The 13,896-nt window shown below is 57.6% G+C and overlaps 1 protein-coding gene across 1 annotated transcript in view; it reads left to right on the top strand.

The window, feature by feature from the left end:
• The window catches only part of DNAH17 (dynein axonemal heavy chain 17), a 38,197-nt gene that overhangs the window by 16,402 nt on the left and 7,899 nt on the right, over positions 1-13,896 (top strand). The window contains exons 40-69 of the mRNA XM_075111681.1: positions 156-293; positions 867-999; positions 1,281-1,408; positions 1,526-1,674; positions 1,791-2,073; positions 2,227-2,400; positions 2,611-2,818; positions 2,915-3,080; positions 3,648-3,750; positions 3,912-4,059; positions 4,426-4,517; positions 4,700-4,861; positions 5,015-5,179; positions 5,340-5,531; positions 5,879-6,145; positions 6,684-6,845; positions 7,423-7,656; positions 7,840-8,004; positions 8,116-8,211; positions 8,298-8,515; positions 8,763-8,970; positions 9,288-9,403; positions 9,767-9,959; positions 10,076-10,311; positions 10,623-10,745; positions 11,532-11,736; positions 12,262-12,426; positions 12,568-12,708; positions 12,843-13,013; positions 13,204-13,326. Coding sequence (XP_074967782.1) covers positions 156-293; positions 867-999; positions 1,281-1,408; positions 1,526-1,674; positions 1,791-2,073; positions 2,227-2,400; positions 2,611-2,818; positions 2,915-3,080; positions 3,648-3,750; positions 3,912-4,059; positions 4,426-4,517; positions 4,700-4,861; positions 5,015-5,179; positions 5,340-5,531; positions 5,879-6,145; positions 6,684-6,845; positions 7,423-7,656; positions 7,840-8,004; positions 8,116-8,211; positions 8,298-8,515; positions 8,763-8,970; positions 9,288-9,403; positions 9,767-9,959; positions 10,076-10,311; positions 10,623-10,745; positions 11,532-11,736; positions 12,262-12,426; positions 12,568-12,708; positions 12,843-13,013; positions 13,204-13,326 — 5,064 coding nt within the window. The remainder of the gene's footprint in view (positions 1-155; positions 294-866; positions 1,000-1,280; positions 1,409-1,525; positions 1,675-1,790; positions 2,074-2,226; positions 2,401-2,610; positions 2,819-2,914; positions 3,081-3,647; positions 3,751-3,911; positions 4,060-4,425; positions 4,518-4,699; positions 4,862-5,014; positions 5,180-5,339; positions 5,532-5,878; positions 6,146-6,683; positions 6,846-7,422; positions 7,657-7,839; positions 8,005-8,115; positions 8,212-8,297; positions 8,516-8,762; positions 8,971-9,287; positions 9,404-9,766; positions 9,960-10,075; positions 10,312-10,622; positions 10,746-11,531; positions 11,737-12,261; positions 12,427-12,567; positions 12,709-12,842; positions 13,014-13,203; positions 13,327-13,896) is intronic.

Raw genomic sequence — 13,896 nt, 5'->3', positions numbered from 1 at the left:
CCCAGGCAGAGCACTAGCGCCAGCGACGTCACAGCCCTGGCAGGGTCCAGAGGCTGAAGGCGCATTTGGCACTTCCTGGGGGTGGGCAGCTTGCCTCTAGGGCCTTGCCAAGGCTGTGATGGCTGCCTGTGGTCAGCACCCACTCTTCCTCCCAGATCATTAGGCAGTCCGTGCTGGAGCTGAAGCTGCAGGCGGAGGAGAGCTTCGTGCTGAAGGTGGTGCAGCTGGAGGAGCTGCTGCAAGTGAGACACTCCGTCTTCGTCATCGGCAACGCCGGCTGTGGCAAGTCCCAGGTAGCAGCCAAATCACCCCCAAGGACACAGGTCCCCTCCTGCCCCTGGCCAAGCACATCCCATGGCTTCCCCATTCTCTTGGCGAGTATGTTGCTGCTGGCCTTGGCTGGCCATGCAAATCCCCAGCTGCACCAGCAGCAGCATCGGGGTAGGGGACAGTAGCACGGCCAGTGTCTGTGGCCACACCTGGCCCTCTAGCACCATGCATGCTGGGCTTATCCCATGGAGGTGAGCAGGTTTGGGATGCACAGCTCAGGGGCTGCCTGGGACACCCGTAAGCAGAGCAGGGATGAGGCAGGGAGCAGACAGGGGCACGCTTTCATGATGCTCAGTGTGCTGTAGTGCCAGCAGGGCAGGCAGGATGGTGTCTGCTAGCAGGGCTCTGGGCTCCCACAACACCCCAGCCAAGAGCCAGCTCTGCAGAGGAAGGTCCAGAGCCTTCACAGCAGCTATCTGGGCCTGGGTGCTCTGCAGCGGGTGGGAGCAAGGCTCTGCGCCCCTGGCTGCAGGCAAAGGCTGCCAAAGACCCTCGTAGGAGCAGCAGCTGAGGCTGCACCGTTCCCCTCACCGCAGGTGCTGAGGTCGCTCAAAAAGACATACCAAAATATGAAGCGGAAGCCGGTCACAGTGGACCTCGACCCAAAGGCTGTAACCTGCAATGAGTTGTTTGGGGTTATTCATCCATCCACGCGAGAGTGGCGGGACGGTGAGACACCAACGCTTGTGAGCGGTCACTGACCCCAAGTGGGAACTGGCCCAAACCATCCTTCAGCCGCAGCTGACGCATAAGCAAATACCTTCAAAAAATGTGTCTCTGTAAATACTTTGTGATGTGGTGATAGATTGGGAAGACCTTTCCTTGGGGCTTTTTACTGGAGCATGGGGGAGGAGGAGCATGTTTCAGGGAAGGAGCCAGGCCCACATGTTCCCCAGCAAATGTGCCATACGTGGAAAGGACAAACCCACGTGTCTCTCTCACTGGGGCAGGTCTGTTTTCTTCAGCGATGCGTGACCTGGCCAACATCACACACAAGGGGCCTAAGTGGATCATCCTTGATGGAGATATTGACCCCATGTGGATCGAATCCCTGAATACAGTCATGGATGACAATAAGGTCGGTACCATTACACACCAGGAGCTTTGCTCACTCATTAATTTGGGGTGATCAGTTTGTGTTCATGCCTGGGCCCCAAGATCAGGGCATTCACCCATCATGGGCCACTTTCCCCAGGTTCTCACCTTGGCCAGCAATGAGCGCATCCCCCTCAACCCCACCATGCGGCTCCTTTTTGAGATCAGCCACCTGCGGACTGCCACGCCAGCAACCGTGTCCCGGGCAGGAATCCTCTACATCAATCCCACAGACCTGGGCTGGAACCCGTGAGCCCAGGGAGGGAGATGGATGGGATGGAATGGGATGGGACGGGATGGGGTGGGCTGGGATGGGCACTGGTCCACCATGTGTTTGCCTGCAGCCCTGCCCATCCCTCCCACAGCATTGTGACCAGCTGGATAGAGACGAGGACGGTGCAGTCCGAGAAGGCCAATTTGATGATCCTCTTTGACAAGTACCTGCCAGTGTGCCTAGAGAAGCTCAAGTCTGGATTTAAGAAGATCACCCCCGTCCCCGAGATCACAGTGATACAGACGGTGCTGTACCTGCTGGAGTGCCTCCTGACACCACAGACCACCCCACCAGACTCACCCCGGGAGCTCTACGAGCTCTACTTTGTCTTTGCCTGTGCCTGGGCCTTCGGTGGGGCCATGTTCCAGGACCAGGTACGGCTGCAGAATCAACCACTTGGCACCTGCCCCCGTCTGCTTGCCAGAGCCTCCTGCCCAGCTTCGCTCCTTGGCTGCATCCCTTCCAAAAAATACTAAAGCAACAACATTGGCTGATTTCTGAGTTTTTCTCTGTTTCGTTCCTTCCAGCTCGTGGATTACCGTGTGGAGTTCAGCAAGTGGTGGGTGAACGAGTTTAAAACAGTCAAGTTTCCTTCTCAGGGGACAATTTTTGACTATTACATTGATCCAGAAACAAAGAAATTCATGCTCTGGACTGAAAAAGTGCCAAAATTTGAACTTGATCCTGAAGTCCCTTTACAGGTATTTCCCACAAGCTTTCTGTGTTTATGTGCTTTATTTGTTTATTACTCCATGGTCTTCCCCTGAGCAATGCTGGGCAAGACCCAGCCGCTCCAGGCTGGTGGCACCCAGCAAACCCCATGGCTTTCTGTGGTTCTACTTTACCCTGTGGAAACCTCAGTGAGAGCTGCAGGAGGTGAGCTCTGGGGATTAACAGTGTGATTTCCCCAGGCCTCCATGGTTCACACGATGGAGACCATTCGCGTGCGCTACTTCATGGACCTGCTGATGGAGAAGCAAAGGCCAGTGATGCTGGTGGGGAACGCAGGGACAGGAAAATCGGTCCTGATGTGGGACAAGCTTGAAGCACTCAATGCAGATGACTACCTTGTGCAGTCTGTGCCCTTTAACTTCTACACCACCTCGGCCATGCTTCAGGGTAAGGCTGGCCTGAGCCTCCAGCCGGCCCTGCACTGGGCTATGCCATATGGCCCCACAGTGCTGCCCCACCACCCACCCACTCCTCTCACTGCAGCTATCCTTGAGAAGCCCCTGGAGAAGAAATCAGGGAGGAACTACGGCCCACCTGGGACCAGGAGGCTTATCTACTTCATTGATGACATGAACATGCCGGAGGTGGACAAATACGGCACCGTGGCACCACACACACTCATCCGGCAGCACATGGACCACGGGCACTGGTGGGTACCCGGCTGGCGGCCCCCACTGCAGGGGCTTGGTGACCCTCTGCACAGCAAACCTGTGCTGTGCTGGTGCCTCTCCCATGCTGGCGGAAGAGCCCAGCTGTGGCCTGCCCATGCTGCCTCCTGCACCATGCTGCCCGTGGAGCTGAGCTGCCTGTTTCCTCCCCAGCCCGCTCATTCCTGGAGCTGCTGGGAAGACTTTGGCAGACGAATGGGAAAACTCTCTGCTGGTGGCTCCAAACACCATCCAAAGCAAACAGCCACGCTGCCAGTGCAGGAAACCCCGGCAGGGGATCCCCATGCCTGGCAGTGCAGCATTCAGCGCAGGCAGCAGGGAGGGCTCGCTGCCGTGGGGGGGGGGTTGTAGCCAGGTCTGGCCATGGGGCGCAGGAGGGGTCCCACACAGCATTGCCAAGGGCAATGCCAGGCTTAGCTGAGTGCTGGGGAAATGGGGATCCCTGCTCCTGCGTTGCCTCTGACGGAGCACCATGGGGCCGGTGGGGCACAGCCCGCCTGGAGGAACCCGTCCCTGGGGAGAGTCTCATGGTGCCGGTCCCTGTGCAGGTATGACAGGAACAAACTGACCCTGAAGGACATTCACAACTGTCAGTACGTGGCCTGCATGAACCCAACCGCAGGGTCCTTCACCATCGACTCCAGGCTGCAGGTACACAGGACCTGTGGGGCATGGGGCTGTGCCCAGTGGGTTTGCTCTTCCGGGACCAGAGCCCAGAGTGGGTGGGATGGGATGGGGGACCTTGCAGTGCCAGCTGGCTGCATCAGCCCCTGGGGCAGAGCTCCCAGCTGAATTTTTGCCCCTTTCTGCAGCGCCACTTCTGCGTCTTCGCCATGAGCTTTCCTGGCCAGGAGGCTCTGCTGACTGTGTACAGCACCATCCTCGCGCAGCACCTGGCCCTCCAGAAGATGCCTCTGGCTGTCCAGAAGCTGCAGCCCCAGCTGGTAGCAGCAGCGCTGGGTGAGCCCCTGCCAAGCTGGGGGGGTGGGAAGGCAGCATGCACCGACGCTGGCCCCAGGGAATGCACCCGCACCTACTGGCACCAGGAAACCCAACCGCACCACAACCAGCCAGTGCCCCAGGAGTCTCACGCTGCACCTCCACCTCACAGCACCATGCAAATGAAACGTCCGTCCCTCTTTTTCTCCTCTTCTTGTGCAAAACACAGCATCATGTCCCTAGAAATGGTCCAACTAAAACCTCAGGCTTGTCCTACTTGCCAAAGTTCACAGAGGGGAAAGCGAGCCAGGCTCAGTGATCCCGCAGGAGGCTGCAAGGGTCTCTGGGGACCTGCCTGCTGGCTCACCCCCTGTTTCCTGCCAACAGCGCTCCACCAGAAGGTTGCCTGTACCTTCTTGCCTACAGCCATCAAGTTCCACTACCTCTTCAACCTCCGCGACCTCTCCAACATATTCCAGGTAGTGGGAGGGCTGTTTCCACTAAAACATCCTTATTCCTTTCTCTCCTTCACCATGCATCCTTGCAGTGTGCCATGTCCTTGAAAAGTACCATGACCTCTTCCCAAAGCCAACCCCTAAACTCAGCTCTGAGTAGCAGTAAAATAAAGCCCCGAGGACTGAGGGATTCACGTGTTTGTCAGGGCCTGTTGTTCTCCACCCCGGAATGCTTGAAAAGTCCTATGGACTTGGTGCGTCTCTGGCTCCACGAAGCTGAGAGGGTGTATGGAGACAAGCTTGTCGATGAAAAGGATCAAAAAGACTTTGGGAAGATGCTGGTGGACACCTGCAGGAAGTTCTTTGATGTAAGTTGTGACGGAAAATGAGGGAGTGCCCCATCCCAGTGCAGTTGCACTGCCAGGCTGAGCTCCCCAGCACAGGCTCAGCGGTGACACAGGCAGCAGTACCCCCCCGGGTGTCCCACAGCTGAGCCCCATGTCTGGCCTTGCTTCTCCCAGGAATTCAATGAAGACATGGTGTTCGCCAAGCCCAACATCTACTGCCACTTCGCTCAGGGCATAGGGGAACCCAAGTACCTGCCGGTGCCAAGCTGGCCAGCCCTGAACAAGCTGCTGGGGGAAGCCTTGGAGAGCTACAACGAGATGAACGTGGCAATGAGCCTGGTGAGTGCCCTGCTGTGGGCAGCTCCATGCCGAGGCAGCCCTTGCACCACAGGGACATGGCTGCAGCATTGCTCTTGCTCGGGTTTGTACATAATGGGGCGTTTGCTGTTTTTCCTGATGTGATTCAGAATATCAAACCTTCCTCTCCTGTTTTCTTCAGGTGCTCTTTGAAGACGCGGTGTCTCATATTTGCAGAATTAGTCGGATCTTAGAGTCTCCCCGGGGCAATGCACTGCTGGTGGGGGTAGGAGGCAGCGGGAAGCAGAGTCTGGCACGGCTAGCAGCATACATCAGCAATCTGAATGTGTTTCAGATTACACTGAAGAAAGGCTATGGCATCCCAGACCTGAAGGTGAGAGCAGCTTTCCTCCCAGCCCTCTGGGGCAGCACCGCCTGCTCATGGGACAGATCCTGCAAATGTGGAGTGGTGCTAAGCTCCGCAGTGGCTCCGGTGCTGGGGTGGGTGCACAGGGCTCTGCTCTGCTCTCACCGCTCTGCCTGTGTACCACATAATACGCTCAAATACCCATGAGTCCTGTCGCAAGGGGCGACAGCTTTTTCCCAGCCAGGGACAGGCAGGAGCTGCTCGTGAGGGAGGTGCAGTGCAGGCAGCCCTGGCGGCTGGCCCCGTTGCTGAGCAGAGCAGCAGGCACCCAGTACCTTCCCAAAGGCTCCTTCCCAATCTCTCTCCTGCCGCAGCTGGACCTCGCCTCCCAGTACATCAAGGCGGCCGTGAAGAACATCCCCACCGTGTTCCTGATGACAGACTCTCAGGTTGCTGACGAATCGTTCCTGGTCCTAATCAATGACTTCTTGGCATCCGGGGAGGTGCAGGGGCTTTTTCAGGATGATGACCTGGAAAATATTATCAGTGCCATGAGGCCCCAAGTGAAGTTCCTTGGATTGCAAGATACAAGGGAAAACTGCTGGAAATTATTTATAGAAAAAGTCAGGCAACAGTTAAAGGTGGGTGTTCATTCAGGAGGACGGTTTTGTCAGTGCTCCTGTCTTGCCTAATTCAAACCTATTTGCAGACAGCACACAGAAAAATGTGGTTTCATGATACAGTGATGGGTTTGGGTGAAAGATGTTTTCAAAGGCTCCCCAGCCAATGGCGTGCTCTCTGCCCCAGGGCGCAGCTCTTCACACCCATGTATTTACCTCCCTTGGGGCACAGGCGGGGTGCGCAGCCTCCACATCCACGAGCCAGGGCCAGGCTGTGTTGGGTGCTCACAGTGATGCCGATGCTGCTGATGCCGCTTACCACAGCCACCAAAGGGGATCCGGTGCCAGCCCTGACCCCACTGAGAGGTGCAGGGTGCACAGTCACAGACCACCTCCTACATACTGGGAAGGGGAGTTAATGGGCAGGAGGCAAAACCCTAATCTCCAGCAGAAGAGTTTGCAGCGATGTAGAGCACACAACAATGCTCTTGCTGGCCCCTGCACGAGCTCAGCCCCTGGCAGTGGGGATGCACCGCTCACCCGTGGTGCTCTGCCCCAGGTCATCCTCTGCTTCTCCCCTGTGGGCTCAACCCTGCGGGTGCGAGCGAGGAGGTTCCCTGCCGTGGTCAACTGCACAGCCATTGACTGGTTCCACGAGTGGCCGGAGAATGCGCTTGTGTCCGTCAGCAGCAGGTTCCTAGAAGAAACAGGAGACATTGAGGTGAGCTGGAACCCTGGGTTGGTGCATGCCAGGCTGTGCACAGCCCGCTGTCCAGGGGGGCTGGAGAAACCAGGCTGCTTTGGGGAATGACCTGCACCTCTGCTGCTCTCCTTATTGCAACATGCCCCAGGGATGGGGGTCTGGCATGAGTTGGGGGTGCTGGGGGCAGCAAGCCAGGGATGGGGTCTGGGGTAAGCTCACAGTCAGCTCCAGGGTCAGAGCCTGCAGCCTCGCACCATGCTGGTGGGGACGAACCTTTCCTTGTTTCCCATTTGTCCTTAAAACACTGCCACAAATAACAGCCTGGAAAGAGCAGCTTTTCCCCAGTGCAGCCCAGGTTAACCTGGGGGATTAGAGCCAGGAAAACTAGAGTGGGGCTTAAGAACCAGCATCGTTAGTGCTGCAATCACCTACATTTCTCGGCCATGTGTTGTGCTCTTTAACAAAAAGCAATGCTTTCCCTCCTGGCCTCTGCGGCTGGATGTGGAACCAATGCTGCGGGAAGGCTCCGTTCTACCCCAGCATTGGCATTGCGTCCGCATGTCACGGCAGCTCACTGTCCGTGCTTCTGGCGCAGGCCGAGGTCAAGGCCTCCATCAGCCAGTTCATGGCTTACGTCCACATGAGTGTAAAGGAGATGTCCAAGACCTACCTGGCCATGGAGAGACGCTATAATTACACCACGCCAAAGACCTTCCTGGAGCAGATAAAGCTCTACCAAAACCTGCTGTCAAAAAAAAGGAGCGAACTCACTGCTAAGATTGAGAGGCTGGAGAAGGGGCTGACAAAGCTGCAGAGCACAGCATCACAGGTGCCTGCCCACAGCATCGTGCCTGCTGCGGGTCCAGCTTGGGGGGGGCGAGAGGAGACACAACCCCGCAGGGCAGTGTCGGTGGCCACGAGGTCCCCAAGCTGTACTGAGCTGCCACTGCGAGGCCGGGCAGGGCTCAGCAGGATCAGCCCTCTGATCCTCTTTGTTTCTCCCCCCATCAAGGTGGATGACCTGAAAGCCAAGCTGGCGGTCCAGGAAGCAGAACTGAAGCAGAAGAACGAGGATGCAGATAAACTGATCCACGTGGTGGGTGTCGAGACGGAGAAGGTCAGCAGGGAGAAAGCCATTGCTGATGAGGAGGAGCTGAAGGTCCAGGCCATCAACACGGTGTGTGGCGCTGAGCTGGTGCCCACCACGCTGGGGTCCAACACAGGATGGGGCAGCGCAAGCTCTGTTGGCTCTGGCCCCTCACCCCATCCTGTCCTCTTGCCTCCCCAGAATGTGGCTGAGAAGCAGCGAGCCTGCGAGACCGACCTGGCAAAAGCAGAGCCAGCACTCATAGCTGCCCAGGAGGCCCTCAATACACTCAACAAGGTGGGCAACCCCCCAGTGGGAAGCAGGTCCCTGGCTGGCATCCCTGTGCTAGGGCAATGCTCATCAGCCCCGTGGTCCCTTCCCAGAACAACCTGACAGAGCTGAAGTCCTTCGGGTCCCCACCTCAAGCGGTGGTGAACGTGACAGCAGCCGTGATGATCCTGACAGCCCCCAAGGGCAAGATACCGAAGGATAAGAGCTGGAAGGCGGCAAAAGTGATGATGGGAAAAGTAGACACTTTCCTTGATGCCTTAAAGAAGTTTGATAAGGAGCACATCCCTGAGGCCTGTCTCAAGGCATTTCAGTGAGTCCATGGCCAATTCCTGCCCCCTGCCCAGCCCCCTGATGCAGGGCTGCCCTGGGCAGGGTGTCCAGGAAAGACCCTCAACCCAGCGAGTGCAGTGGGGTTTGAAGGGCAGGAGTGGGATCCAGGCGTTTGCTCTGCTCTCCTACCCTGCTGCCCATTGGCAGCCCAAGCCCCAGGAGGAGCAGCACGGCACCACCAGCAGTCATGGCACAGTGTCACAGCACAGCATATTCTCCCATTCCAGGCCCTACCAGTCAGACCCTAGTTTTGATCCAGAGTTCATAATGTCAAAGTCAACAGCCGCGGCAGGTCTGTGCTCCTGGTGCCTAAACATCGTTCGATTCTACGAGGTGTTCTGTGAGGTGGAGCCCAAGAGGCAGGCGCTGGAGGAAGCCAACGCTGAGCTGGCGGAGGCACAAGAAAAACTCAGTCGCATTAAGAACAAAATTGCCGTAAGTGCGTGCCCCCTCCCACAGCCCCTGGCCAGGGCCAGCTGCTGGAGCCAGCCATTGTTTGCCTTGGCTGGCGCCCACCGCGGCCCCCATCAGCCACTGGCAATTTGGCTGCAGGTCACGGCCAGAAGCCAGAAACGAGCAAGAAAGATTTCTATAATTCATATAACCTGGAGCCCAGGTGCAAGAGTTGCGTCATCATGACAGGGAGCGCTGCAAGTCTCCTTTGGGGAGGCAGAGCTCTCTCCTGGCCTGGCAGCTTACTGCAGCTGTACTGTGTGTGCAGGAGGTAACTGTAGATGTGTTGTCTTTTGAAGGATCTGAATGCCAACTTGGCAGCTCTCACTGCAGAATTTGAGAAAGCTACAGCTGAAAAAATCAAATGCCAGCAGGAGGCTGATGCAACCAACAGAGTCATCACGTTGGCAAACAGGTACCATGCAAACACCAGCTCCAGAAGCGCTGGGACCATCTGCTGCTCCCTGGCATTGCCTGGTGACAACGACACAGGGGTCATGGAAGCACAAGAGCCCCTCCCTCCCCTCAAAATTAAAAAATCCTGAGTATGAATTGGGCCAGAAACTTGGGGTGGGGGTGTGGGGGTGGGCAGGGGTTGCAGCTGCAGAGCTATGTGCCCTAGGTGAGGGCAGCCCACTGCCCAAGCAGAAGTGGGTTAATCCAAACAGCGTTTGGTGATGGCTGCACTGGGGCATCACAGCTGAGTCCCCCCCAGCCCCGCACAGCACCTGGAGCAGCGGCACCACAGCAGCTGCTGTCTCCTCTCACTGCCCCCCAGGCTCATCGGGGGTCTGGCATCCGAAAATGTCCGCTGGGCTGAGTCAGTGGAGATGCTCCGAGAGCAGGAAAAGATGCTGTGTGGAGATGTGCTGCTGGTCTCTGCCTTCGTGTCATATGTTGGCTACTTCACCAAGAAATACAGAGCCGAGCTGCTGGAGAACCACTGGATTCCCTTCCTCAGAAGGCTGGTGGTGAGTGGCCACAGGTCCTGTCCCGGGGTGCCTGGGGCTCCTTCCCCCCATGCCCGCCAGCACCGAGGGGCTCCCGCTCCTCCGTGGCCAGGCACCCAACAGCCCCTCCCCGGCAGGTGCCCATCCCCATCACCCCAGGGCTGGACCCCCTCAGCCTTCTCACCGACGCTGCTGATGTGGCTGCCTGGAGCAACCAGGGGCTGCCCAGCGACCGCACGTCCACCGAGAATGCCACCATCCTCTGCAACACCCAGCGATGGCCCCTGCTTGTGGATGCCCAGCTCCAGGGCATCAAGTGGATCAAGAACAAATATGGGGAGGAGCTGTGGGCCATCCGCCTGGGCCAGAGGAGGTGGGTTGGGTGCTGTGGGGCAGCTGTGGGCTTGGGATGGAACAGCCCCCTCTTCCCTTGCCACCAGAGGGGTGCAGGGCTCTGCAGGACAGGGAACCCACGTTCCCCATCAGACTCGGGACACCTGAGGGCAGCAGCGCTGATGGGGGCACCCAATACCTCCATGGGCTCTGCTGGGACCAGGGCTTGCAGAGCACCACGGGGGTCACAGCAGGGTGCAACGGCTGGAGGGCGTTCACCCAAGCTCACCTGAGCTCCCTGCAGTGCACACGCTTGCCCCACACCGTGCCTCCCTCCCCTCTCGGCCACAGCTATCTGGACACCATCGAGCGGGCGGTTTCTGAAGGACAGACACTGCTGATCGAGGACATTGGCGAGACTGTGGAGCCGGTGCTGGACCACCTGCTGGGCAGGAACACCACCAAGAAGGGCAGGTCAGCACAGCCTGTTCTCTTGTGCTGAGTTTCACCTGCTCTGAGCAACCACGCCTGCCCTAAAATGCCAATTTACGCCCCTCTGCATGACAGCAGATGGGGCCTGATCCTTCCCCACGCACACGAGAGCCTCTGGCCACATCCCCTAGTTTTCTCTGTGTATTTCCCAGTGGGGACGCTTGTAGTTGATGTGACGTTTTGGACCATTCTGGTCTGCAGAGTCCAGCTCATTTAATGGTTTAAGAAGAGCGTGTTCCCTCGTGCACCTGCAATAAGGTGCGATAAACTGGGAGGGTTCTCCTGGCAGATGCAGAAGCTATTTGGTGATGGGGCTTTTGCTGAGAATCCCCTGCCCCATCTTCCCCGCCCCACTTGGCACTGCCAGCCCCGCTGCAGGCAGTGCTGCCTTCCCCGGACACCACTGGCCTTCCTGGCCGTGCCCCTGGGGTCTGCAAAGGCTGGTCCCCCAGGGCTGCAGGGACAGGGCTCTGGGGCTGCTGGGGAGGGAGCTGCGCCACCCTCCCCTTGTATCATGGGACGGTGCCTAAAAGCAGCACGTGCCCAGAAGCCGTCCAAGAGTTGCAGGCAGGGCAGCCACCAGCTCCTTCTGCTCCTCTGGCCTTTGGCTTGCCAGGGCTTTTTTGGTACTTCTGCCCTTGCTATGCCTTTTCCCAACCAGAGTAATATATCTTGAGTGGCTGGCAACAGCAAGAGGGTTGAGGGTTTCTGTTTGTGACAAGTTCCTGCCAAATGTACAGAAATTAATTTGTTTAATCACCTGAACAGATACATTAAGATAGGAGATAAAGAAGTGGAATATCACCCACGCTTCCGCCTGATTCTGCACACCAAATATTCCAACCCTCACTACAAGCCAGAGGTGCAGGCTCAGTGCACCCTGATCAACTTCCTGGTGACCCGGGAGGGACTGGAGGACCAGCTCCTGGCTGCTGTGGTGGCCAAAGAGCGGCCGGACCTGGAGACCTTGAAGGTAACAACCCAGCTGCCAGCGAGACGGTAGCAGGGGGCGGCCGGGGGGAGCTGCGGTGGCTTTGCTGGCAGGGAGCAGTGACATCTCACCTCTGTGAGCTTGCTGTTGCCTATCGCGAGCCAAGCGAGTCCCAGTCAGAGCCTTCCATCTGTGTGGGCCGCTTGGGGTCATGGCGCTGCCACGGGCGTGCTCACCGCTTCACCCTGTGGGCGACAGTGTGTCTCAGGAGGGACCACATCCACCTTCCTCTTGCATTGGTGTTTTGGTGACAATGTGAAAAACTTGGCTGGTTTCTCAGAGACGTGTTGCTCAGCTGACAGGTACCTCAGTATGTTACATGGGCTGCATTTGTAAAGGCAGAATTTATAATCAGTAGAAGATAAAGCCAGCAGAACTGCTGCTGGTCCACAGTCTGTTGCATGCAGTTTGTTAGAAAGCATCCAGCGTAAGTCGCAGCGATTGATGCCAGAGTTTCACCACAGCCTCTTGAATGACACATGCATCTCTGGGGTTCTGGTGTTGTAGGCAAACCTCACAAAGAACCAGAATGAGTTCAAGATCAGGCTGAAGGAGCTGGAGGACTCCCTGCTTGCCCGGCTGTCTGCTGCTGCAGGGGACTTCCTGGGGGACACAGCGCTGGTGGAGAACCTGGAAACAACCAAGCGCACAGCCATGGAAATTGAGGAAAAAGTAAGCAAGCTGCCCCAGAGTTGGTGCCGCAGTGCCGCGGGCAACAGGAGAGCTCTCCTGGACCATGCCAGGCACCTGGCACTCAGTGGGAGGTGGCATGTGCCAGGATGCTGAGTAACACCCACCTTCGTGTGCGTCAAGGTGAAAGAAGCTAAAGTCACCGAAGTCCAAATAAATATTGCTAGAGAAAACTACAGGCCAGCGGCAGAGCGAGCATCCCTGCTGTACTTCATCCTGAGTGACCTCAACAAGATCAACCCCATCTACCAGTTCTCTCTCAAGGTAGATGTGGACCAAGGAGGGAATTGGCAGGAGAGGGTTTGGGGGATCTCAGAGATTCGGTGTTTCAGCATTTATGCTGGTAACAAAGCACCCAGCAGCCTGGGCACTGAGCTGCCCACCCGGCTCTTCCTTAGGCATTCAATGGGGTCTTTGAGAAGGCCATTCAGCACACGGCCCCTGACGACGACATCAAGCAAAGGGTGATCAACCTGACAGATGAAATTACCTACTCGGTCTACACATACACCGCACGGGGACTCTTTGAGAGAGACAAACTCATTTTCCTGGCCCAGGTTACCTTCCAGGTAACATGTACAAATGTTTGGAGCTTCTGTTGTATAATACTGTATGTGAGTTTATGTTGGTTTAGACAGGTTGTTCGCTTACTTCCGTGCTGCTGCTGGGTACTCAGTAGCTTCTCACCCAGAGCACAGCCCCTTGTGCCAAGGCCACCTGTGCTGGGGCAGTCATGATGCTGTGCTCTCGACTCACCAGGTCCTGGCAATCAAGAAAGAATTGAACCCGGTGGAGCTGGACTTTCTTCTGCGCTTCCCTTCCAAGGCTGGTGTCACATCCCCCGTGGACTTCCTGCAGCCCCAGGGCTGGGGTGGCATCAAGGTTGGTCCCCACAGTCGCCCACTGTGCCGAGGCGATGCCAGCACAGCCTCCAGCACGGTGGGTCCAGGGTCACCTGCAGCACTCAGGAGGGTCCAAAAGCCCCCCTGCCCCTTGCAGCTGGTAAGACCAGGCATATCCCAGGCCCTGGCAGGGGATGTGGGACAGCAGTGTGCCAGTGGCACGGGGGTGCGCACTCAGCCCTGCAGCAGGCAGTGGGGTCGGCCATTCTGCTGACCAAGCACCAGAGACAGCCTGTCCCACCGCACCCCCTCCTCTGCACATCCCGCTCACCCCAGGGGCTGCGGGAAAGTGGAGACGGGCTGCTCACACCGGCAGGAGGAGGCAGCTGGCGAGGTTGTGGCTCAGCAGCATTTTAGACTGTCAGTGTCCCCTGTGTGCCCGGCTCCTTGCCCATGAGCTTGGGGGTGTCCGAGTGATGCCCCTCTGGCCCACACGCAGCATCCCCATTTCACCAGGCCCCCTTGGCACCCCGGGGATGCCTCTGGTACCCCTAATGTGGCCATGCCTGGCATAGGGCAGGTCTGGCAGCCTGCCTGGGATGGTAGAGCA

This window comes from Phalacrocorax aristotelis, chromosome 16, assembly GCF_949628215.1.
Source record: "Phalacrocorax aristotelis chromosome 16, bGulAri2.1, whole genome shotgun sequence".
Classification (NCBI taxonomy): Eukaryota; Metazoa; Chordata; class Aves; order Suliformes; family Phalacrocoracidae; genus Phalacrocorax; species Phalacrocorax aristotelis.
Note: the sequence above shows the minus strand (reverse complement) of the source record. Positions and strands in the feature narration are given on the sequence as shown.